The 25,392-nt window shown below is 50.7% G+C and overlaps 1 protein-coding gene across 1 annotated transcript in view; it reads left to right on the top strand.

Moving 5' to 3' along the window:
- The window catches only part of ASAP1 (ArfGAP with SH3 domain, ankyrin repeat and PH domain 1), a 273,045-nt gene extending 254,100 nt beyond the window's left edge, over positions 1-18,945 (top strand). Inside the window, exons 25-29 of the mRNA XM_059995202.1 lie at positions 4,435-4,504; positions 7,134-7,192; positions 11,833-12,287; positions 14,072-14,194; positions 16,193-18,945. Coding sequence (XP_059851185.1) covers positions 4,435-4,504; positions 7,134-7,192; positions 11,833-12,287; positions 14,072-14,194; positions 16,193-16,267 — 782 coding nt within the window. The 3' untranslated portion in view covers positions 16,268-18,945. The remainder of the gene's footprint in view (positions 1-4,434; positions 4,505-7,133; positions 7,193-11,832; positions 12,288-14,071; positions 14,195-16,192) is intronic.
- The last annotated feature ends 6,447 nt before the right edge of the window (positions 18,946-25,392 follow it).

The following is a 25,392-nucleotide window of genomic DNA, read 5'->3' as shown; positions in this document are numbered from 1 at the left end:
ACGCTTCTCTTTTTTTTAATGGAGAATAGATGATGGACGAAAAACTATACCACAAGATGATTCCCTTCTCATATTTCAAGGCCAGAACTTCCAGGTAAAATGGGTCAGTATTTGAAATGTTTGATCCAAGTCCCCCACGTCTACTTATTAGAAGTAGTATTGGCTTGTAAAAGAGCCTTTGGGTAGAAACTTCCTGATTCTTTCTTTTTCTTGGATTTCCCAATATATTCTCAAGTCACCTTCCCCCACCACTCCGACCCCATTTTACGTGCAGTTCTAGAAATGACAATGGCCGCCACCACATATAGATGATTCACCGTGTACCAGCTGCTGTGCACTTGCTCATACGTTACCGTGTTAAGCCATCACAACTGTCCTGTGAGGTAGGGGCTGTCGTGGTCCCTGGTTTACTGATGCGGAAATTGAATCACAGAGGTCAGGTGACTTGTCGGATAACTTCAAGGCCTGGATTTGAACCTATTTCTGACTCCGAGGTTCGTATAATTACCCACTCTTCCAGAAGACTCCTAGAGCCTGTGTGCCAGGCACTGCTGGGCAGTGCCCTCCTCTCGTTCCACACTCCTGGCCCACAGCTTCTGAACTACAGTAAGTGACCTGTAGTCTTGGCCACAGCTTTTTTTTTTTTTTGCGGTACGCTGGCCTCTCACTGTTGTGGCCTCTCCTGTTGCGGATCACAGTCTCCGGACGCGCAGGCTCAGTGGCCATGGCTCACGGGCCCAGCCGCTCCGCGGCATGTGGGATCCCCCCAGACCCGGGGCACGAACCCACGTCCCCTGCATCGGCAGGCGGACTCTCAACCACTGCGCCACCAGGGAAGCCCTTGGCCACAGCTTTTTAAACTGTCTGCCCGCCGTCCGTCTCCAGCCCTCTCCTCACACAGCTGTGTGTGTACCACAGTCATTTCCCAGGTTGCACGGAGAGAGGAAAAAAGGACTGAGCTGTTGCCATGCTTCTGCGCCTCCTTCTAGTGCTATCCTATTTTTGGAACTTTTTCAAAGCCACGCTTCTCTGCCCAGGCACAGCAGGGTTCCTGTCCGCCAGACCACAGGTGCCTCCCCACCCAGGTGCGCAAGAAACCAGGCTGTGGGGGGAGGAGTGGAGGAGTCCGCTCTGTGGGCCTTGTCTTCATTCAGCAGCGCCCAGTGACTGCTCTGTGCGGACATTGGGCTCCAGTGGGGCTGCAGGGACGGACAAGGTAGAGCCCCTGTCTGTGAAATGCTCACTCGTTGAGGAAATCACCTGCATTTTTGTTACATCTCATCAGAGAGCTCAGAACAGTGATCTGCGTTTGTGTCATGCCCTCTGGGGTCCAGCACCATGAACTACACTCCGTGGTTTCTCTCTCATGATGCTCGTGCCCATCTAGTGAAGCAGGTACTGTTATTCCTATTTTAAAGATGAGGGGGCTTCCCTGGTGGCACAGTGGTTGAGAGTCCGCCTGCCGATGCAGGGGACACGGGTTCATGCCCCGGTCCGGGAAGATCCCACATGCCACGGAGCGGCTGGGCCCGTGAGCCATGGCCGCTGAGCCTGCGCGTCCGGAGCCTGTCTCCGCAACGGGAGAGGCCAAAACAGTGAGAGGCCCGCGTACCGCAAAAAAAAAAAAAGAAGAAGAAGAGGGAACTGAGGCTCAGTAGAAAAAGCAGTGTCATCAGAACTCACACCCACTGGTCGGTGGTACAGCTGGAATTCAAAACCAGGCTTGTCTGGCTCCCAAATCTGCCCCTGATCATCGTCTGTGGTGAATGGTTGTAGGCTCACCGGGGGTGTGGAGAGACCGAGTCTGGCTTGGGAAGAACTCTCAGAAATTGACTTTGGAGAGACCCTTTGAAGGTTACAAAGGAATTTACCCCACGTGGGAGGGGATAGGTGTTGCAGGGAGAAGGAACAGAGAGGGCAAATTTACAGAGGCATAAAAACACACAGTGTCTTTGGAGCGTGGCCAGAGGGGAGGGTTAAGTGAGGACACTGGACACATGAGCTGTGGCTGTCGGACCACAGCCCCTGACGTGATGGCTTGTCTGTGTGACAGAGTGGGCGGCCCCAGGCAGAGCCGGGGGCTCTTACAGCCTTTATGGTCTCATATTCAGTCTCACGCCTAATAGGGTGAAGAATCACTGGTTTGGGGTGTTTTCTACCTGGAACAGAAATTAGCAGATGCAACGGCTTATTCCCATACCATGCTGAAAAGAAATGCCTGCCTTAAAGGAAGTCTCAGCTCGAAGGATGTCATGAGAGGCTGCCAAAGAAGTCCTTCGTTGTCAAGTTACAGACTCGTGGAAATATACGGATGGTTAGGAGGGGTGTCTTATTAAAATAAAAGTGTATTTGAAAGTCTTTGGCCCTGGTAGCACCAGTTGAGCTTGTTTCTTCTTGTATGTATGTCCTGAAGTTGAAGTCCTGTCCGGGAGCGCCCACCTTAGCGCTCTGCCAGCTGCACCCTGTCCTGTAGGTTAGTGGGACTGGGATTGGAGGGGCGAGTGTAGTGGTTGAACGCAGGCCCTGGAGGGGCACTGCCTGGCTTTATGTCCCAGCCCTGGCCCTTACCAGCTGCTTGACCTTGACCTTTGCTTTACTTCTTTGTTTCTTCTTACACAATGTAAGTGCCTTCCATTTTATATCTCACAGATGTAACGACTAGGGGGTACCTAGCAGAGTACCTCACTCAGAGTAAGTGCTCAATACACAGTAGTTGCTATTAACCAATATTGCTATTGGCGCGTCATGATGGGTAATGAGAAGCGCGTGCATCTGTGTACAGGGCCACTAGGTACATCGTGCGACCATGTGACTTGTGGCTGTTGGGTCACTTAACCCTGTCTCCTCATCTTTAAAATGAGGATAGGGCCAGCTCCCCCTGCTGTGAGGTGGGAGAGTGTGGGCGCCTCTGCACAGTGAGCGTCAGTCCGGGTGCTTGCTCGGCCCGCCCCCCTCACCTCCCCCCTTCAGCCAGCCCGTCAGCGCCACCCGGGAGGCGTTGCGGGTGTCCAGGCAGGGGAGGGGGCTCTGCAGAAACAGGAACACATGGAGTGTCCAGAGCGGTCGCTGGAAGGGCGAGCAGGCGAGGAGAGGGGGCAGCACCCCAGAGATAGCCGAGCCCAGTGGGCTCCTGGGGTCCCTCCTGGGCGGGCTCCCCCCAGCGCGGAACGGGCCACAGAAGAGGCCACTTTGATTCTGGCCAGTCTCTGTCTCTCCTTGACAAGCCCGTGGATTTGGTCTTGCTGCTCCCCTGTTGAAGGTGTTTCACTGTTCAGGGTCTGTGTCCCCCAGAGAGGACTTTCCCTGCCCCTCTGACCACTTCACTTTATTTATTTATTAAAATAAATTTATCTACTTTATTTATTTATTTTTGGCTGTGTTAGGTCTCTGTTGCTGTGCGCGGGCTTTCTCTAGCCGTGGCGAGCAGGGGCTACTCTTCCTTGCGGTGTGCGTGCTTCTCATTGCAGTGGCTTTTCTTGTTGCAGAGCACGGGCTCTAGGCGTGTGGGCTTCAGTAGTTGTGACACGTGAGCTCAGTAGTTGTGGCACGCAAGCTCTAGAGTGCAGGCTCAGTAATTGTGGAGCCACGGGCTCTAGGTGCGCGGGCTCAGTAGCTGTGGCTCGCGGGCTCTAGAGCACAGGCTCAGTAGTTGTGGCACATGGGCTTCGTTGCTCCACAGCATGTGGGATCTTCCCGGACCAGGGCTCGAACCCGTGTCCCCTGCATTGGCAGGCGGTTTCTTAACCACTGCGCCACCAGGGAAGCCCATGACCAGTTCACTTCAGGTGCTATTTCCTTCTCCTTGTTTCACAGCACCCAACCCTGTCAGCATCGGTCGTGCCTGTGCCCCTCACAGGAGGGATGACATATTCTGGTGAGGTTTAACTTGCCTTGGTGCCTCCTGCTCCATGTTCATGCCTTGCACATAGTAGATGTTTAATAAACATTCTCATGTCTGAACGAATGATTGGTAAATAAGTGACTGAGGGCCTTGCCCAGCAGATGGCCAGTCACCACCACCCTGCTGAATAATGGTGTGTACACACACACACACACACACACACACACACCCAGTGGTCCCCAGTGGTGGTCCCCTTGTGTGGGAATCTGTGGTGAACTTGAAGCCTTACTCTGCTTCCCCTGCCACCAAGCTAAGGACAAGATCCTGAACCTACGGGACATCCCCCAGGTCCTGTGACCTTGGAGGCCTTGCCAGGGAGCAGATCACTCATCTTTTTAAAATATTTAATAGGAACAAAAACATTGTCAAGACCCAAACCGGATCGTTGTAATGTCAGAGATGTGTACTGTTCTAGCTTGAGGCTTTTGACTTCCTTTCTGGACCCTGAGGGTGGCCTGCCTGCCTATTCCTGTGTCCCCACATTCCATTTCCTGTTGGAAAACGTGGCTTTTCACATTTGATCTTCCCCCTAGGTAACGACGTGGGTCCATCATCATCGAGTAAGACCGCTAACAAGTTCGAGGGCCTGTCCCAGCAGTCGAGGTGAGCCATCTGTGCACGTGCTCGCTTGGCAGGCTCACCGTCGCCGTGGGCAGAGTTACAGAATTGGGTTTTAGGGGCCATCTGCTCAAGGTGTGGCCTGCCAGCTGGCGCTGATCATGCTGAGAACCTGAGTGCTTCCCCTGGTTTGCAAAAGCCCCTTGGCAGACAGTTCTCGAGGCCGGGCAGGGTCTGCAGACCTTGTTTTAGGGAAGCAGTGCTCTCCACATCCAGGTTCCTGGCGTGAATGGACCCCACCTCCCCGAGGATCGCAGAGTCTGCCAGAAGGAGTTCTTATCTTCAGGTTTTTAGTTTAGTCATTTTGTTTTGTTACCTTCCCTCTTGACTCCATTTTACAGACTTGGGAATAAAAAGATGAATCTCAGGGAAATCCAATAGCCTAGAGATTTTCAAACATAAAAATATGACTCTTTCCAGATTCCCTGTCTGTAAGCCTTTTTTTTTTTTTTTTTTTTTTGCGGTACGCGGGCCTCTCACTGTTGTGGCCTCTCCCGTTGCGGAGCACAGGGCTCCGGAAACGCAGGCTCAGCAGCCATGGCTCACGGGCCCAGCCGCTCCGCGGCATGTGGGATCTTCCCGGACCGGGGCACGAATCCGTGTCCCCTGCATCGGCAGGCAGACTCTCAACCACTGTGCCACCAGGGAAGCCCTGTAAGACTTTTTTAAGCTAGGCTAAAAGGGGGGCGTGGTGTCCCTTTCTCCCCTCCTCCACTGAAATGAGATACTTTGGAAGGTCTTCTGTGGGCAGCATCTACCCAGTCCCAGCGCAGAGGGTTTTCTCGAGAAGTGTGACCCAGGTAGGGACACAAGGAGCCGCTTCCCAGAGCTTGTCAAAGCTAAAAAACGAAGTCCTCGTTTCTTTTAATGCCACTATCTCGTTTAGTCTTTATAACCCTATGAGGCAGCCTGGTCACTGCTGCCCTCAGTATTATATGAGGACATGGACCCCAGGAGTTTAAGTGGTAGCAGATGCAGAGCTGGACTCACCCCGGGGGTTCTCAGGCGCCACGTTCCACAGCCTCCCCTTCCTCTTGCCGTGCCTGCCACTCCCCTCAGCCCTTCCCCACCTTGCCCTGGGGGGCTCTAAACCGCAGGACAGGTGGTCTCCTTCCAGAGGAAGGAGAGTCTGATGCAGAGAAAGTGCCCACAAAGTGTTTTTTACATGGAATCAAGCCCCCCACGTGTACACGCACACATATACGTGTACGCGCACACATATACGTGTACACACATATACACATGTACACACACATGCACACGGCCCCACCAGCAGCAGAGGAAGAAGCCTGCGTCCACGCACGTGCAGTGCTGACCCCAGGTTTCCCGTGTGAGGCATTTCCGAACCTCTGGCTTGGCCTCAGCACGCTGGTCAGGAAACCATTGAACTTACGTCCATGACGGGTAGGTGTGCATCCCTGCGAAGATGCTGAGGCCGAAACACACACTCCAGCAATGTTCAGAGCACAGCCCTCGCGTGTTCACTCTTTCCGGTGTCTTTGCATCTCAACAGCCTGATCCTCCAGTAACCCAGAGACCTTAGGATTTCAGAGGAGCCGAGGGAAGAGCAGTTAAGATCAAGGGTGATTTGTCGGCCAGGATGGAAGATGCTTGCGTTGCATGTTTCTTATCGCACTTTTGTTTTCTTTTTGGTTGGTTTGCCTTTTCCTGTCCTTTTAAATGCAGTTAGGCTAGAAAGAAGGGGGGAAAGCCAGTTCTTAGGCCACCAGAGCACAGAAAAGGATAAACGAGGTAATAAAAGGGGATCTTGGCAGATACAAGTCCGGCACTTGGATGCTATTGCTGTTTGGGTCTGCAGTGCTCCCGGTGTCCTCTGGGAATAGATAGAGCCTCTTGTAAAAGGAACAGAGTGCGTTCCAACTGAGAGATGCCACCTGCAGCGCTGGCATTTCGATGGTGGCAGGGGTGTGAGGAGTCACATGATGTCAGACAACACAGGGCGGCTTCTGTGCCAGGGGCTGCTTCCCCGGGCTTTCTTCCTCTGCTCATTTACAAGTCGCCCAAAAGGACGAAAAGCTCAGGAAGAGTCTGGAGGCCTGAGACCCAAGCTGTTTGCTCTGGTGCAGAGAGAGACAACATAAGGGCTCTGGAGTCAAACAGCCGGGTCTGAATATCCAGCTCCACCACTGACCGGCCTCAGGACCTTCTGCCGGTCACTGAAGCTGCACAGGCTCCGGTTTCCTCTTGTGAAAACGGAGGTGACAAGAGTTACGTTTTGGGGTCCCATGAGTTGAGTTACTTCTGTGCAGTGCACTGGGGGCGCCACCTGCAGTGTGCCAGGCGCTTTCATAAACGCTATTACCTGGGGAAAGCTTTCGAGAAGAGGAGGAATTAGGCTCTGTCGTTCAGAGGTTAGCTGTTGCATGAATTTCCCTGTTGACTCCACTTTGCAGACTTGGGAATAAGAAGATAATCCTCAGGGAAATCCAGGCAAACTTTGAATTAGGGAAAGCAGACGATAATCTTTTGTTAGAGAAATTATGAAAGACTTTCTAGATAATTCTGTAAACTCCTATGACTTCCTTGAGTAATATATATTGCTGTTGATTTTATAGCACTTTGAGATCCTAACTGATTCTTATTTATTAATTAGCACCGGTTCTGCAAAGACTGCCCTTGGCCCAAGAGTTCTTCCTAAACTACCTCAGAAAGGTAAGATTTATCTTTTTCATATTTGCATGTAATTTGAGTGTCATTATACCCTCCAAGGGGACAGGGGCGTCTGTCTGTTTTGTTCCCTGCTCTATCTCAGATGCCTAGAGCAGTAGCTGGTATGTAGTAGATGTGTATTTAATATTTGTTTAATGAAGAAAAATACTTATAGGTCCAAATTTTGTGATTAGCAGAACACCAAACTCTTCCTTAAAAACATCATGCTTTTTCAGAAGACACATCATTAGTATCCCCAGGTGCCATTTCTTTTCTTGCAAACATGATCAGAGAGACCTAGGAACCAGTACTAGCTCTGCCACTTACTAGCTGTGTGGCCTGGGCAGGGGACTCCAAAGCTTCACTAAGCCTCAGATTCCTCACCTGTCAGTAGGGCCAGGACACCTGCTTCACCAGGTTTTGTGAGGACGAAATGAGATGATGCTTCAGAAAGGCTGGATTTTGCTGACCGGCATCCCCATGTGGTTATTTAACATGTTCCTCTGCATTTCCTAGCAATTGAAAGTTGGATCAAGAGACCCGATCAGATACAAGTTCAGGCTTTGCACAGCTCCTTCCTGGGTTGTGGTGCGTTCTTCAGTTGAGAGGGACGTGCCATCTGATCGTCTCTCTTTGAGTGAAGTTCCAGATGCTGATACTCAAAGCCAAGATCCATTCACGTATCCTCTGTTAAGACCACTCCACAAGGCCGTCGGCGGGTGGTCAAGCTCAACCCACCTGCAGCCTTTGGCCCGGCTGGTTACTCTCTCTGCACTTGGCCTATGGACACCGTCCTGCTCTTAGGGCACTGACAGTCCCTGCTCCCCTCCTGTGCTGGGCCCTCCTCGTGTCCTCAGCCTCCAGAGGTTGGCTCGCCATGGTCACTTCTCTTGTGAATGTGCCCTCATTCCCTGGGGAACCCACCCTGGCACCTCCACATTATCCCCCCAGCCCAAGAATCCCTCTATAATCTAAACTCACACATACCAGGCTCTGTAATATCTCTGCTCTATCACATGTCTAACAGGCTGCTCAGCTTAAGATTTTGAATACGCTTCTGACCCCACCCCCCTAGACTTGTTTTTCCCACAGTGTCCCTATCTGTTACAGGCGATATTGTCCAGGTCCAGGTGTTTGGGCCTTAAAACCTAAGAAGGAAGCTCAACTCCTTCCATCCTGCCACGCCCCACATCCAGTGTTTCCACACATACTGCTGGTTCTCCCTTCGATGTGTCTTAACATCCAGGCACTCCTTCCCATGTCCCCCACTCTCACCATGGTCCATGGGACCATCATCTCTTGTCTAGACTCTTGCAGCCTCCTACCTGGTCTATCTGCCTCTGCCCTGGCCCTGCAGTCTTTCCTCAGCAGAAGAGCCAGGGTGATCCATGGTCACTCTGTCCCATCCATCCAGTGGTTCCCTCTCTCACCCCAAAAAAAGGTAGAGTCCCCGGATGTGTTTCTGAGCCTCCTGAGCTGGAGACAGAGGGCGTCTGTGACGTCGGGAGGCGCGGGGCTGCAGCTCCTTCTACTGCCTGCCCCGCTCCCCCCAAGCACCTGCCACCAGCTGGCACTTTCGTATGGACCATCCTGGCCACATCTCACTCTTTTTCCCTCCCAAGCATCACGCATTTTTAAACTCCTTCAGGCACCTTTTAAAAGGCTTAATTAAAGCCTTCTCAACTGGGGACAGACTGCTGCACAGAGCCATTTGTTTAAGGAGTTTGCAAAGGCAATAGTATAAGGGCTTCCCTGGTGGCGCAGTGGTTGAGAATCCGCCTGCTAATGCAGGGGACACGGGTTCGAGCCCTGGTCTGGGAAGATCCCACATGCCGCGGAGCAACTAGGCCCGTGAGCCACGACTACTGAGCCTGCGCGTCTGGAGCCTGTGCTCCACAACAAGAGAGGCCGCGATAGTGAGAGGCCCGCGCACCACGATGAAGAGTGGCCCCCGCTTGCCGCGACTAGAGAAAGCCCTCGCACAGAAACGAAGACCCAACACAGCCAAAAATAAATAAATAAATTAAATTAAAAAAAAAAAAAAGGCCATAGTATAGAAACCTTAGGGGATCTTTCAACCTGAACAGAGTCACCATAGTTCTGCACTGTGATACAGCTACCTGGTCCCTTACATTCTTCCACAGTTGTCATCATAATGAAACTACAGTTTTGCATCCTGGGTTTTTCCACTTAGCATTTTGACGTACGTATTTTTTCAGGTGTCCGTGAGCTCTTCGTGAATGTCGTTAGGCTTGCGCTCTTCCACTGGGTGGGTGCTATCCTCTGCCCGGCACTCCCTCTGTTGGGAATGTGGGCTTGGGAGTGTGCGGGCTCTTTCCTCCGCCTCCTTCTCCTCCTCCTGTTACGTCCTTTGAGTCCGTTCTCAGGAACGAACCATATTTGCTTGTCTGTCCATCAGAGTTAAGAATGCAGTTCAGAAAGGACTTCTAATTAGAGAGGGGAAAACCCAACTCAGCTTGGAAATAAAATAGCCAGAGATTGGGCAGGCTTCCCTGGAGGAGAAACTGTCTCCTTCTTATTTATTTGTATTATAAAAGTAATATATATTCATCCTAGAAGATTTTAAAAATACAGATAAGCATAAAGAAGAAAATACAAACCACCTGAAGTCTCACCACCCAGCATAAACAATCTGGTCTATCCTTTCAGTCTTTTTCCTATGCTTTTTTTTTACGTCGCTGTGTAAGCTGATTTTTGTCACATAATAAATCAAGAACCCTTTCCATGACATAAATTACACTCTTACTGGCTGCATAGTACTCTGTTGTCTGATACCAGGACATATTAAGCAGTCTGTCCTATTCCACATTCACCCTGTTCAAGTTTTTTCACTATAAACAGTGCCGTGCTGAACAACTCAACACAGGCATGTCAGTACCTGGCTTTGATCCCTTTTTAGGACAGATTTCTAGAATCAGAGTTGCATGTTCGGATGGCCCGGCACTTACTCACAGTTTCTGTTTCCCCAGAAATGTGGCTCAGAGCTAGGCTTTCCAGCCCCACTGCCTCAGGGAATCTCCCAGCTTCTCCCCCATCGGTGCCTCAGAGTTTTGTTTACCACAGTATCTGACTTCCAAAAGAGGAATCTGACGGACCTGCTGTCAGTTTCTGAGCGGAGCCACATCGGCTGAATCTCTTGGGCCAGCCTGGGAGCAGGGTGTCCTTGAATTTGATTTCCTTAGGAAGGGACATGGCTGGGCAGGCTGCAGTACAGCTTGTGACAGTTTACAATACTGGGGTTTGTCTTTCTTTTTTAAAACATAAAATTTTGAGAATATCTTTCTGAATTTTGTATTTTTCTAGAATAAAGTTTGGCTAGTTTGACTCACTCAGTGTGCCTTAGTCAGCTGTGTCCTCGTTGAGCACATACTATGTGCTCGGTGAATCCTGGCCTCAAGGACCCTTGTCTAGCAGTAATGATGATATTCTGATATACCTAGAACCTCCCAGGTGCTGTTGGCAAATTCTGTACGTATGTCAACTCATGATGAGGAAGGTGAGGCACAGAGAGGTCGTGTAATTTGCTCACGGTCACACAGCTCGTAAGTGAGTGGTGAAGCCTGATCTGAAGATGTGTCCTTAGTGTCCTAAGTTCCACTGGATAGAGCTGTGCAAAGGTTTCAACAGACGTCAGAATTTCCAAGCCATGGAGTACCGCGCAGCCATTAAAGAGAAGAAAGAGGAACTGACTTAGAAATTCTCCCAAACATATTAAATGGGAAGAAAACAAAGTTGCGAACAGTGTATGTATTGTAATGCGATTTATGGGTGTTAAAAGATAATTCATACACCCATGTATGTGCGCCACTCAAATGAACAAAGGTTACCTCAGGGGGTGGGGTGCGTGGGCGTGGTGAGGGAGGAACCTTTTCCCTCTTACATAGTGCATGAATCATATAAAACGTGGGGAATTAATAATATTGTACATTATGATACTGCTGTAGAACGGAATAGACTGCAACATTAAGAATGCTCACTGGACTTCCCTGGGGGTCCAGTGGATAATACTCTGCACTTCCAGTGCAGGGGACCCGGGTTCCATCCCTGATCAGGGCACTAGATCCCACATGCCACGACTAAAGATCCCGTGTGCTGCAACTAAGAACCGGCGCAGCCAGATACATAAATAAATACTTTAGCTATATATATGCTACTAATAAAGAATTTTTATTAACACGGGAAATGTTCTTGCTAAAATAGTATATAGTTTAAAGCAGATAAATGTTTTATCTATGAAGAATACATAGAAAAGTCCAGGAGGAAATTACATCAAAGTATTTTAAATGGCTACATTTAGGCAGGAGGCTTATGGAAAACTTTTCCTTTAGCTCTATACTTCTCAGTTTTCTGTAATCTGTATTATGTTTATAGTTGTGGGGTTTTTTTATTATTATTATTCTGGATTACTTTGGATGTCCTGCTCATAAACTAAAGCATAAAATCACGCATTGTAAGGTGGATGCCTCCCAGGCTTCCGACTTCAAAGCAGGCCATCCGTGCCTCTGCATGCAGAGCACTCCCTCGGGGTTGGTTCTCCTCCCTGTAACCGTGACAGAGGAGGGCAATGCTGATCCCCTCACGTTCCCGTCCAGTGACCCCCCTCTCTGTGTTGTTTCCCGCAGTGGCACTAAGGAAAACAGAGACCAGCCATCATCTCTCCCTCGACAAAGCCAACGTCCCGCCCGAACTCTTTCAGAAGTCATCACAGTTAGCAGAGTTACCGCAGAAGCCGCCACCCGGAGACCTGCCCCCAAAGCCCACGGAACTGGCTCCCAAACCCCCAATCGGAGACTTGCCACCTAAGCCGGGAGACCTGCCCCCCAAGCCGCAGCTCGCAGACTTGCCTCCCAAGCCACAGGTGAAGGACCTGCCGCCCAAGCCGCAGCTGGGAGACTTGCTGGCGAAACCCCAGGTGGCAGACGCCTCTCCCAAGGCCCAGCCGCCCCCAGAGCTCGCCCCCAAGTCACACCCGGCCGATCTCTCCCCGAATATCCCGAAGCAGGCGTCCGAGGACTCCAACGACCTCACGCCCACCCTGCCGGAGACGCCCGTGCCGCTGCCCAGGAAGATCAACACGGTGGGTGGGCACCCGGCCGGCCCAGCTCGGGCATCGAGGGGGCGTGGAGCCTGGGGGTCGGGACCAGGCTGTGGACCCCGCAGACAGACCTCAGGACCTGCGTTCCCTGTGACCACGGGGGCTTGGCCACTTAATTACGTGCCCTGAGCCTAGGTTTCCTTATATGTGCATGACTAGAGCTAGGACAGTGCCTGAGCTCATGGGTGATGAAATGCAGTGACAGATGAGCTGTGCCCAGTAACACTCAGCAAGTGGTCACTCTTGCCTCAGATCCTTGAGGAGGAGACCTTTCCTTTCCCAAGGTCACAGGAAAGCGGTCTCCCTCTCAGGGTTCTGAGCACCCCGCTCCTCTGCTTCTCACGGCATCTTCCTGGAGGAATTGGGCGCAGAGCCCCAAAAGACTTGCACCAACACAGAATTTGGTTTGAAGTCTCCCATTCCACCATTGTCCTGAAATGCTTTCTACTCTGATATAGCCATTTTACTTTAATGTAAACATGCTTTTCACCCCCGCTGCCCGCCCCAAAATGTTTTTTTGGAAAAACAGAGCTCTGGGAAGATGCACGTGTGCTGTCTGTCCTGCCCATGGCCACACCCTCACAGGGTCACGAGCACCCCGGTTAAGGAGCACAGTTAGTGGGGGACTAAAAGCCTCTACTCACATCTTACTATTAAAAAACAACGTTGCAATAAAAGTGTGTCACTTCGGTACTAAAGGAAAAGTGAGACGAGTAAAATCCGTCCTCCCCTGGGTGGGAGCCCATACATGCGTTCAGCAGTGGGTGCTTGCTGTTCTCCAGGGCAGGCTCCCGAGACGCCCGAGCACCACGCATGGCCCTGACGTGCGCATGATTCCAGTTTGTGCTGCTGCACGCTTTACTGTTCATCTCATGTAACCCTCCCTGTTGTAAGTGGCCACACACAGCTTGCTCACAGAGTCAGAGCTGAGAAGACTTAAGATCTCTACTGGCCACAGCTCGGCTGGCTTCTCAGACCCCACCAGCTCCAGCACAGCCCAGGGAGAGGGCTGCAGAAGCCAGCGGGTCGTCAGGGTGACTGACCGAGGGAGAAACCAGCAGACAGAGAGGAAAAGCACTTGACCCGAAACTTTTAGAGACACAGCTTGCTTTTTTTCTTCCTAATTGTTTAATAAGCTGGGCACCAGAAACATCCTCTAGAAGGTCATTTCCCTATTTCCATTTTCCTGTTTGCAAAGAACTAGAAATCCAACAAATAAAAGCCCAAGTCAAAATGGGTCAAAAGCTAAAACGTTTTGGGGAACTGCCTGGCGTCCTCCCCGCCCCAGGCTGCCCTGCCCTGTTTAACCAGCGTGTGCTGACTCAGTGCTTTGCACGAGGGGCTGAGAAATGTGTTTATGCCGCACGTTCCGTGTGCAGAAGCTGCACGTCCTGCTTTGCAGCATGTTTCCCCAAACCATTTTTAGACTCTGCTGTCATCTCTGCAAGCTGCCGTGGGTTGGGGAAGGGGAGAGCGCTTTGCAGTTCTGGGTGAAGCTGGATTTTGGTCCCTGCCCGTGACGTTTGCCGTCCGATGGAAGTCATCGGGGCTGCCTGCTCGCTCACACCGGGCTCTGCCCTGCTGCTCGGGGCAGAGGGGCTGTCGTGTCTGGAGGTCACCCAAGGCTCGGGGCGCCTGCCCACAAGCCTCCCCCCTTTCACCGAGGAGAAACTGAGGCTCAGGGAGGTTAACTCAATCGCCCAAGGTCAGTGTGTCTCTTTCCCTTCGGTCTGTCCTGTGAGCTAAAACCCCGTTTCTTTTTGAAGGGGAAAAGTAAGGTGAGGCGAGTGAAGACCATCTATGACTGCCAGGCAGACAATGACGACGAGCTGACCTTCATGGAGGGCGAGGTGATCGTGGTCACCGGAGAGGAAGACCAGGAGTGGTGGGTATGTACCAGTCGTGAGGACCAGGGCGCCCGGGTCAGGAGAATTCACCTTCACACATGCTTTAGCCTTATCCCACCACAAGCTGTAAGCTCTGGATATTCTCCGATTTTCCAGCCAAGCTCTGCTCAGGCCCTGCCCTTCCCCACCGTGCGTCCTTCTTCCCGAGTTCCATCCTTCATCCCGCCTACAGTTCTCTTTCCGTCAAGTGGGGCATGATCCCTGCTTCATGTGACTCTAGCAGATTGAATGAGAATATGTGAAGCTCCTTTTACGTGAAAACCTGCTGCCCAGGTGTCAGGAAGGAAAGGCGTCCCTGTCCTCCCGCCGTGGCGCTTGAAGATGCCCCGGTTCTCGGTGGCTGCAGGGGTGGCTGACATGTGCACGGCTGTCTAGGTTGCGGCCAGAGGGAGCCTCCCGTGGGCCCTACCAGGCAGAGGTGCAGCGGGCAGAAGCCTCCTGTGCTTTCCTAGTCGATCGTTTCCTGACCCCAGCGTGGGAATTCTTCCTTGGCAGCCTGAGCCCCTCCAGCCCAGAGGGGCCCGGCTCTGTCTGCCGAGAAAGGGACCTGTGGGTCACAGCTGAGCCAGCAGAGCCTGCTGATGCCCAGGAACGTGTGCACGTCCACACACACACACACACACGCACGCGTGCACACACATGTACTTCTGGCTTCCCCTCCTTTGGGCCCAGACGGTGACTTCAGATTCTCGGGCACAGCCGTGGGGATTTTGCTCGGACTGCAGCACTGGTTCAGCCAGGGGCAGTTTTGCCCTCCAGGCACATGTGACAACATCTGGAAACATTTTGATTATCGGGACCTGGGCAGGGTGGCTTCTTCCTGCTTCTGGGGGGCAGAAGCCAAGGCTTCTGCTAAGCATCCAGCAGTGTCTGGAACAGCTCCCACTCCAGAGAACCATGTGGCCCCAATGTCGGGAGTGCCAAGGTTGAGGAACCCTGGACTCTCTCCCTCTCTCTCTGACGTGGGAGTCTGGTAGCTTAGACTCTTGACAAGGAGATGGACCCTAAAGGCCCAAGGTGACTCGCTCTGAGGCCCTGGATAAAGCATGTCCTTTCAGTAAGCCTCAGTTTCCTCCTCTGAAAAGTGGGGCAAGAACTCACGTGCACGACACCAGTTAAGACCCCGTGAGGGGGGTCGGCCAGGCCTCACTCCACTCTCCAGAAGGGAAGCTGGTGGACAGTGGCCCGGGTGACCGCCCGCGGCCACAGTCCCGGTAAACGAAGGAAGCAGCCCTGGGCTGACGCGCAGCTCCTGCGCCGGCCACCGTCTGTGCGGCAGGTGCTTCACGCAGGGCAATGAGAGCGGGCCTGGATCTCTCTCCGTAACTGTCATGTGAAGCCAGCGTGCGTGTCGTTATTCTTTCTCCTCATAGGCTTCTCTTTAATGCAGTTAATGCTGGTGTAACTGAAGTTATTAGGAACTTCTGTCAGGTAACCACGGCTTACAGGTTTAGGCAGCAGACGACAAAACGGCCGTAAAACTTGCCCTCGTCCATCTCAAACTTTCACAATGTCCTTCCCCCGCACGGCAGCCAGAAAGCAGGTTCTTGGTACACAGAGGCCCTTCCATGTACATAATTGTTGGTGGAATCTCTCAACAAGCTGAGAAATAGGGGCTTTTTAGCCCCGCTTTACAGACAGGAGGCTTAGCACGGTTTGCCTGAGGTCGCCCAGCAGGAAAGGTGGCCAGACAGCCTGGTTGAGCGCATTGTTGAAGCTGCAGCCTGGGCGAGACCGTGGCAGGTCAGCCCCCTCTCTGGGCCGCTGTCCCTTTGTGTATAAAGTGAGGGGTCACGGGACTGTACCTCCCGGGGCTGTCTGTGGGTGCAGCGATCCACGTGAACGTGGTCCCCCCCCCCCCTTGTGGTGCTTGCGTGTTGTGTCTCACCGGGGCCTGCGTCCCGCCCGGGTCACGGCCAACTCCGGGGGCTCTGACCCACCGGCCACCTCCAGCCTGACACCTCTCCTTTCTCCCTGCAGATCGGGCACATCGAAGGGCAGCCCGAGAGGAAAGGGGTCTTTCCGGTGTCCTTTGTCCACATCCTGTCTGACTAGCAAAAAGCAGAACCTTCAGACTGTCTGCACCTGTCATGCAAGACTGCTGCGTCCACGTGGCCCTGTGCTCACCGTGTATATAGCTGCTGTCACTGAACGGGAGGCTCCCGGAGGGGCCGCCGCGGGAGGGGAACGTAGCGTGTGTTGTAAATACCCTGTGGTCTCTGCCTTCGCCAGTATTAGGGTAGCCTTGGGACCCGGTGCGCCTTACTGGTTTGCCAAAGCCGTCCTTGACATCTAGCACTTACATCTCTCTCTATGCTGTTTTCCAAGCCAACAAACAAAAACAGGAATATAGGAACTGCTGGCTTTGCAAATAGAAGTGGTCTCCAGCAGCCGTTGAAGGGCATAGAGTTGCCTCTCTGTTCCTGACGATACAGTATTCTCCATTGTGTTACTGAAAATGCACCATTAGCGAAGAGGTGGGTTCTGTTTTCCAGGTGAAACTTTCGGCTCCATGACAGACCAGCCTGTAGTTATCTGTGTACACAGTTTACAGCTACAAAAACCGACCTTGGTATTTATTACAGAAAAGTGCTCAGTTAAATATAAGTGTTATTCCTTGAGCAAAATATTCACTGACCCAAAACCTTGGGTGGCATTCTGCAGTGCCCAAAGGCTCATGCAAGTTTAGACAAGTGGGTTTGCACTGTCTTAAGAGGATGAGTACCCGCCCCTGAGATATTACCTCATTATGCAAAAATAACATATCCTTCATGACTATTTTCACAGAAGTTTAAGACATCTGATGAAGTTCAACTTTCAGGAACCAAGGACTGCCAGAAAATATTAGCCTCTACATTATGCATGCATTTAGAAGCTTACCTGAAATCTGCCTTTTATAAAGGAATAGTATGGATAAGTTGAACTGTACATTTTTTAAACTTGATTGCCATTAAAGGAGAAATTATAAGGTTGCAACAGTATTTGCTTCCAGTCAGTCATTTGGCTTTCTCGAGAGTATGCATCTACATATCCCGTTACGAATTAGCATCCTTCAGATGTGCTCACGCCCCCAATGTGTCCATTTTAAAGTCTCTTCTGAGTTTTGTTCTTGATAAATTTAAACTTTCAAAAGATTATTCAGGAAGATGACGAATTCAAAAGTCAGTTCTGCACGTCATTTATCCCCCCTGCAGAATCCAGGTGCTGAAACCATCCTTCTCTTTTTCCATTTTCTTTACTAAGCCCCAGTCATAGATAAGTTTTCCGATCTCCAGCTCTGTTCAACAGACACGTTACCTTCAAGTCAATTCATAACCAAGTTTTTGAACGCTGCTATGAATTGCACTGTGAAACACGCTCTTCCTGCCGGGAGTCTCTGCCCCTCTCGGTTTCCTCCTCATCCCAGCTGTGTCCATCAGACCATTAAGAATATCGTGAGTTTTTCAGTCTTTTACGTCAGTCTGAATTTGGGGAAAGGATACAGTCGTTTCGCTCCACAGTCAGTGGGGCTGCTCTCTGATTCCGAGGCTCGTGTGTCGTTCTGGCGTTAAGTTTGCTTAAACTGCTGTGTTGGCAACAGCACAGAAAACTAATATTTTTAAGCAGATAATCTTGGCGATGAGTAAGAAATGTTCATTTCACAGAAGCACAACTCCCAACCAAACCCTTAGGGGAAGCCTTCTTTAATAGAGTCTGGAGTCAGTGCTCAGTGAATATTAATTTAGTTCTGCTTAAGTGATTACTATGAAAACTTTGAATAGCCACCTAATCAATAAACCTTGCATGACAAACCTGCAACGTATCAGCTGTTATTGGAAAATGATTTTAAGCAATTGCTTCCTCAGCGTCATGGCACACGTGAACCCCACACAGAACAAGACACCGGGAGCCAGCCGACGTGCTGGTGTATGTGGCTGACAGCGTTCACAGCCTCAGTGTCTAAGCCACATGGGTGTCAGGCCAGGAAGTCACTGTCTGAAGTTATTTAGTGTCCCAGTTCATTCATCTATACTTCCTAAGTTGTATTGAAGCACCATTCATTTTTGTGGCCTACAGTATTTTCAACTGATCTCAAAATAAACTGGCTTTTTAAAAAAACACAAGAGGTAGATATCTAAAATTACATGGAGTCAGCGTCTATTTTTTTCCCCTTTTGGAGTGACTTTTACACAAATGCCTTTTCTTAAAAAAAAAAAACTTTGGGTTTTGTTTTCTTTCTTCTGGTTTTGTTTTTGTTTTCCATCAGGAATTTGAGTTCTCTCTAACCCAGCTTACTGTGGGACATAGGAAAACTAGGTATAAGTACCTTTGGCGACCTTGGTTGAGTTTGAATCTGGTATTGTTCTTAAACTCAGTGATCCACTATCTGCAATTTTGTACATGATATAGAGTATTTTGAAGGTATGGAATCTATGGAAAAAATAGCTAATTAGTTCTTTCTCCCCCCCCCCCCGAGGGGAAAGCTATGTTCTGCAAATAGTGTGTGTCTTATTTTCCGGTTGAACAGCAATTGCTATTTATTTTTTTATTGCCTAGAACTTCCAACATGTTGTATAGGAATCCCATAGTGCCACGAGTTAAATTCCGAATTCCCACCTGGATGTTACGCTCAGACATCAGTACACTCATCATTTCACATGTATTTAATGTGACAGTTTTCAAGTACTGTATGTGTTCATTTCTACTTTTTTTAATATTTAAAATTGCTTTTAAATAAACATATTCTCAGTTGATCCCAAACATCTGACATCAGGCCATTTTGTGAGTTGTCCACTACTCTTCTGATTGGAGGAAATCAAAACTTCACTTGGCTGTGCTTTTGGGGGGGTGTAGGTAACACAAGTCATTCAACTTCTACATTAACGCTCACTTTGGTTAAATAATGTGCTTCCCTGTCCTCGGCTTACGAACCACGGACCTCAATGTTTTGGTTTTCCCTCCCTCCCTCCCCCTCCCCACCCAATTCCCACTCCCACCTCCAGGCACCCAGCCTGCAGTCATGAAGATTACATGTTGATGCATTAAAAGCTCTTGGACGGCAGCCAGCACAGGCCAAGCGCTGTGCGTGCACTTGTGTCATGTTGCTGTCACCACTGGTGCCACTGCACCATGAGCAGACCCAGGTCCAGGCACTGGGCAGCGTTATCTCATCTCGCCCTCAGCAAGCCCTCCCGGCTTCACAGAGCTTGACAGGAGGCTTAGGAACATCCGTTACCGCGCAGCAGCCATGGGGGTCCGGGTGAGTAGTTCTGGCTCCAAGGCCATCCTCAGAATTTCCACCACTTGGGAGGTGGTCAGCATCATGAAATTCTAGCCAGGGAAATACAGCCGTGGAAAGCTGACCAAGACCACGGCGTTGAAGATTCCAAAGTGTTGGTCTCAGCATTTCTTTTGTCTCCTTTCGTGAAAGTGGGTAGATCTTGATGCCTGTTCACACACCTCGGCAAGATAAACCCTACAGACCAACCTGTGGGGAAAATGGGGTTTGGCACAGAAGCCTGTGACTTTCCATCGGGATGTATCTGGGAGAGGTGACCATAATTACCTGGGTGTTTCAAGCCGTAATTACCTGGATGGCAGCCAGCTTTCCATCTAATTGCAGAATGTTTCAATGGTTGCATTGGTTATGTATTGTTTTAAACCTGGAGCAGCCTCTCTTTGAGGTCAACACACTGGCCCCCCATTGAAAGCAGCCCCTCCAGTATGCTGTGAGCCCCCCGTGGCCCGTCTCCCAGGGATGCTAGGAACAGGAGGGCACCCTGATCTCTCTCCCTAGGGTCCTTCAAGCCCTGGACAGTAGATGGGCTGCTGTTCCCTGTACGTGGAGTCGGTCCTGTAGGAGGCAGAAATCCTCCTCCTTCGGCCCATCTTCAGATGAGGAGATGCACTCGTAGGGCTGAAGTGGCTTGCCCAAGGTCACAGTGAGTCACGGCAGCAGGTGGAGGCCCAAGGTTTTGTGGCCTCGGCACCAGCCTCCCCGACCTCTCCCGCCCCAGCCCTGCGTTTCCCTCCTCTCCCCTGACCCTGTGCCCCCCGCCATATTTTTTTTAAGTCTTCCTCCTCCCAGAATGTGGGTGTATGTGCGGCAGGGGTGGGGTAGGAGTGTTGACAATTATGGGGCAATTCAACCTACTCTGCTTTGCCCCCCATGTGTTCTCATCCATCCCAAATGGAAATCTTTCATTTCCCGGAATCTGCAGTATGTAGGTAATTTGAAGCCGGTGGGCTTCCTGGAGGAAGGGGGTCTGTGCCCATCCTGGGGGCCTGCACGACTGAGCAGGTGAAGACAGAGAGCTTGCGCAAAGGCCAGTGGGACAGTGTGTGACGTGCCTGCAGCAGCCGGAGCAGGGACCAGTGGTGAAGGCACAGGCAGGAACCCCTCCCCAGCAGTCGTGCACTCCTTCTTCCTGGGGGCCTCTCCCGCATGGGAACTGCTAACCTGCATCGCGGCCACGACCCCGGGCCCAGTGCCATATCAGCACGACCGCGCTCGTCCCAGCCACACTGTGAAGCCGAACGATTATCTTAACCCGTTTTACAGTTTAGGAGACTGATGCTTAGGTGAAGATGTGACTTGCCAAAAGTCAAATCGATTGTGAGGGGCAGGGGCCGGACTCGAACCCAGAGGTCAGGGCCCGTGTAGCTCCCAACCATGACCTTGTGTTGCCTCTGCTGCTACTGACTGGGTCCGAGCCGGCCCACTCCAGCCTTGCAGGGCAGGTCAGCCCCAGGGAAGTGTAAACCAGGAAGTGCAACGAAGTTTGCAGTCCAGAGAAGTGACGGCCTTTGCAGAAGCTGCCCCGGGTGAGTAGTTCTTGGACAGCTGCTCTGCAGAGGTTGGGCTGGCATCCGGTGTCCCGGTACATGCAGCCTGTGACTGAGAAGAAAGCGGTGGTTGAGTGAGTGTGTCTGTCCGTCAGCACCACAGCCCCGTGTGCAGGCATTGAAACCCTTAAACTCCTGAAAACAGGAATTAGAGCTCAGGTAAACACAGCTGTTTTGCAAAAATCTTACCACACAGCAAACCCTAGTCAGAGGCTCAGAAGGCCAAAACGTTGACCTTCTTCAAAACCACCAGGGGAGGGGCCCAGGGATCTGCATTTTACCGGTATCCGCAGGTGGTCCCCAGGTACCGCCAGCGGGCACGGTCCCTCTCAGTCTCCCAACAAGAACTGTAAACCTCACCTTCCCCAGATACCAGTGAGAAATCACACAGATCTCCTCAGTGCTTGACGTGCAGTTGCTGACCTCCAAGTATTCCTTGCGCGAGTGAGCACATGAAACCTCCTGGCAAAATAAGTAAAAGAACGCCCGCTGTTGAAAACGGGGGTCATGTTCGGTGGCGGGAACGTCCTCCCCAACCAAGGGTCAGAGGGAGCCTCTGGTCCAGGTTTGCTCTGCCCACTGCATACTGCTGACTCTCACCCAGTAAACAGGAGGCCTGACAATGGGCCTCTTTCTATGGTGCATTAAGCTGCAGAACAAAGACGCACAAGAATACGTTGTCTGAATGCGCAAGCTTAGTTCCTGCTCAGCTGGAACCACTTAGAAAACCCAGACACCAGGGCTCCCCTGGCCTGCTCCACCTCCGGAGAGCAGTCGACTGCTTCCCTATCTGGGTCCCCTTTTACGGCTCTGCCACCATAAGAAAGCTCTAGAGCTGATGAGCCGTGAGTGCACCCAGGCTGTCCTACTTTCCCTTCCAGACCAGTGCCGGTGGCCGGGGTCCGCTCTCCAGCCTAAAGCCAAAGCTGAGTCTGGTCTGTGCCCAAGTAGGGGGTGCGGGTGATGAGCAGCTCACACGGCGCGGGGAAGGGAAGGGAGTCTGGGTAGGCCGAGAATAGGAGCAGAGTCAAAGTGAAATCGGCTGAATGCCTACAACAGCTGGACATATGCACATGCCCTGTGACCCAAGGCTCCCGGGCAGAAATCGTGCATGTGCTGGGCAAAAAAACATGCTAGAGTGTCCATAGCAGGACTGTTGATAACAGTAAAAACCTGTAAACTACCCAAATGTCCGTCCCAGTAGAACGGTTATATAAATAGGGGCATCTTCACACAATGTGTACAGCAATGAGAATGAACCAACCACACACAATAGGGGTGAATGTCACAAATGATGTTGATTGAGGCAAGAAGCCACACTCAGGAGAATTCACCTTTGATTCTACATAATGTACAAAAATAGGTCATATATGTGGTTACAAGTCACAATCACGGTTACCCGAAGGGGAACTTGGAAGGGAGGCTGGGGGAGGGACTTTGGGATACAGATGCTATTCTTTCTTCTTCTGGGTGCTAGTTACACAGGTTTGGTTCAGTTTGTGAAAATTCCTCGAGCTGTTTGCTTCTGATATGTGCACTTTTCTGTGTGTATGTTATCCTCAGTACAATGCTGATAAATGTGTAACCAGCTCTCAAAAAAAAAAATATTTTTTAAGGCCCTTATTTGTAGCATTTGCCAATTCCCATGGTGTAAATATTTCTACCACGGCTGATTCCAAGCTACCAATATGATGTCGCTGAATGCCAAGTTGGGAAAAGAGGTATACGATCCGTTACAATCCGTTCTTGCAAGTGGGACTGAGCCAGCTCCAGCAGACCACTGGTTATACTTTAACAAAAGTGTTTTAAAAAGTAAAGTCTGCTAAAACGCAGAGGTGAAATTAGGGCTAATGAGGATAAGCCCCTTCTGACCTAGCTACCTGCTTGGCCCCATGTGAGCAACACCCATCACCTACCCCCCCTCCTCCCTATACTCTTTTTAAAAAAATCTTATAACAGCCTTATTGCAATATAATGCATATACCATACAATTCACTCATCAAGTATACATTTCAGTGGTTTGTTTTTAGAATTGTACAACCATCATCACAATCAATTTTAGAACATTTTCCTCACCCCTGAATGAAACCTTATACCCTTTAGCAATCACTCCCATTTTCCTCCAACCCCTGACAACCACTAATTTATTTCCTGTCTCTACAGAGATTTGTCTTTTTTGGAAATTTCATATAAATGGAATCCTAGATGGTCCTCTGTGACTGGCTTCTCCTACCCAGCATAACGTTTTCAAGGTTTATCCATGTTGCAGCATGTATCAGTATTTCTTTTTATTGACAAGTAATGTTACACTGTATGGATATCCTTCATTTTGTTTATCCACTGCTGAGCAGTTGGGTTGTTCCCACTATTTTGACTATTATGAATAATGCTGCTATGAACGTTCGTGGGTAAGTTTTTGCGGGGACGGGTGTTTTCGTTCCTCTTGTGCGTATACCTAGAAGTTGAATTGCTGGGTCAGAGGGTAACTCTGTGTAACCGCCTGAGGAACTGCCAGACTATTTTCCAAAGCAGCTGCACCATTTTGCATCCCCCCAGCAGTGTACGAGGGCTCCAGTTGCTCCACATCCTTGACAACACTTGTTATGATCTCTCTTTTTTATTACGGCCACCCAAGTGGGTGTGGAGTGGTATCTCACTGTGGTTTTGATTTGCGTTTCCTTGATGATGTGACGTTGAGCATATTTTCATGTGCTGACTGGCCATGTGTACATCTTCTTTGGGGAAATGGCCATTTAGAACCTTTGCCTATGTGTCTTTTTGTTATTGAGTTGTAGGAATTCTTGATATATTCTAGATAAAGTCTCTTATCAGATGTGAGATTTGCAAACATTTTCTCTCATTCTGTGTGTTATCTTTCCCTTCTACCCTTTTGAACATGGATCTTGTCCTCAAGAAGATGGAACGTTCAGGAATCACAAACTCCAAAGCCTTCAAAAGCCAGGCAAATCACCTAAATATGTGAGATGAACTTGGGTTCTTCTCCAGTAATACCACTGTTCAGGCTAAATTAAGTGTCTCTGGGGCCTCTGCAAGCATAGATGTAGGCAGTGGATTCTCTGGCCCTGGGTTTGATGCTGCATGCCCCCCGCCCCATAGCTGAGTGAATGTGGGCAAGTTAGCTGGCCCCTCTGAACCCTAAATTTTCTTTTTTTAAAAAATAAATTTATTTATTTTTGGCTGCGTTGGGTCTTCATTGCTGCGTGCAGGCTTTCTCTAGCTGCGGCGAGCGGGGGCTACTCTTCCTGTGGTGCGCGGGCTTCTCTTGTTGCGAAGCAGGGCTCTAGGCGCACGGGCTTCAGTAGTTGTGGCACGTGGGCTCAGTAGTTGTGGCTCGCAGGCTCTAGAGCGCAGGCTCAGTAATTGTGGCGTACGGGCTTAGTTGCTCTGCGGCATGTGGGATCTTCCGGGACCAGGACTCGAACCCATGTCCCCTGCATTGGCAGGCGGATTCTTAACCACTGTGCCGCCAGAAAAGTCCCCTAAATTTTCTTGTCCATGAAATGTGGGTACTACCGCTGCCCTCACAAATGGAGATGGACAGAGAACAACTTGGAACATTTTGGAGCAGGCCCTCCTGTATAATGGTTAACTCTGTGCACACTTTACTTTGATAAATTTTTTTACTATAATGTAAGACCTACATCTGGTCTGGCGTCTGTTAGGGCTCTGTCGGGGGTAATCCCCTCTCCCACCCTGCTGTTTATGCCAAAGAGCCCCGCCGGGCTGCCTCCACCCTCCATCCCCTGAGCCTTCCTGATTGCTCAAAGCTGCCTTTAGATGCCTGAACCTGCTACCTCTTAGTGCAGTGGGGAGGGCGAAAGGGCTAAATATTACTACTTTTGCTTTTATTATTATTAAATCGGAGACCAACAAATGTTTCTCAGCTTCTGGGACCAGTAAGAACTTTAGCAATAATTGAAACCAAAAGAAAGTGTGGTTTCGCTCTCCTTTCAAGAGGAAGTAGCCTTTTGACCCCATCAGGGGTTTCTCAGTCTCCCCCGCGGTAGCCACCACCCCAGCCCCTGCAGCAGAGCCCAGCTGGGCATTTGTGCCCCTGGAGCCCGGGGCCTGGCCGCTCTGACGAAGCCCGCAGCCCGTGAGGTCGGCCTGCAGAGGGGCTGAGGGCAAGGGGCAGGGTCTCAGATCCCCGGGGGAGCAGATCTGGTGGTTCCAAAGCCAGACTTCCTTTAACAGACAGGTATACTCAGGGATCACGGACACACCACCCAAGGTCGAGCTGTGAGTTTCAAAACAGAAATGAAACTCTAGAAGTGCCTCATCTCTGCCCCTCTGGCTCTTAACAGTAAAGTCACTCCCTTCCATGAGTCAGACTG

This window comes from Delphinus delphis, chromosome 17 (genome assembly GCF_949987515.2).
Source record: "Delphinus delphis chromosome 17, mDelDel1.2, whole genome shotgun sequence".
Taxonomy (NCBI): Eukaryota; Metazoa; Chordata; class Mammalia; order Artiodactyla; family Delphinidae; genus Delphinus; species Delphinus delphis.
The sequence above is the reverse complement of the archived record's forward strand: the minus strand, read 5'-3'. Positions and strand labels throughout refer to the sequence as shown.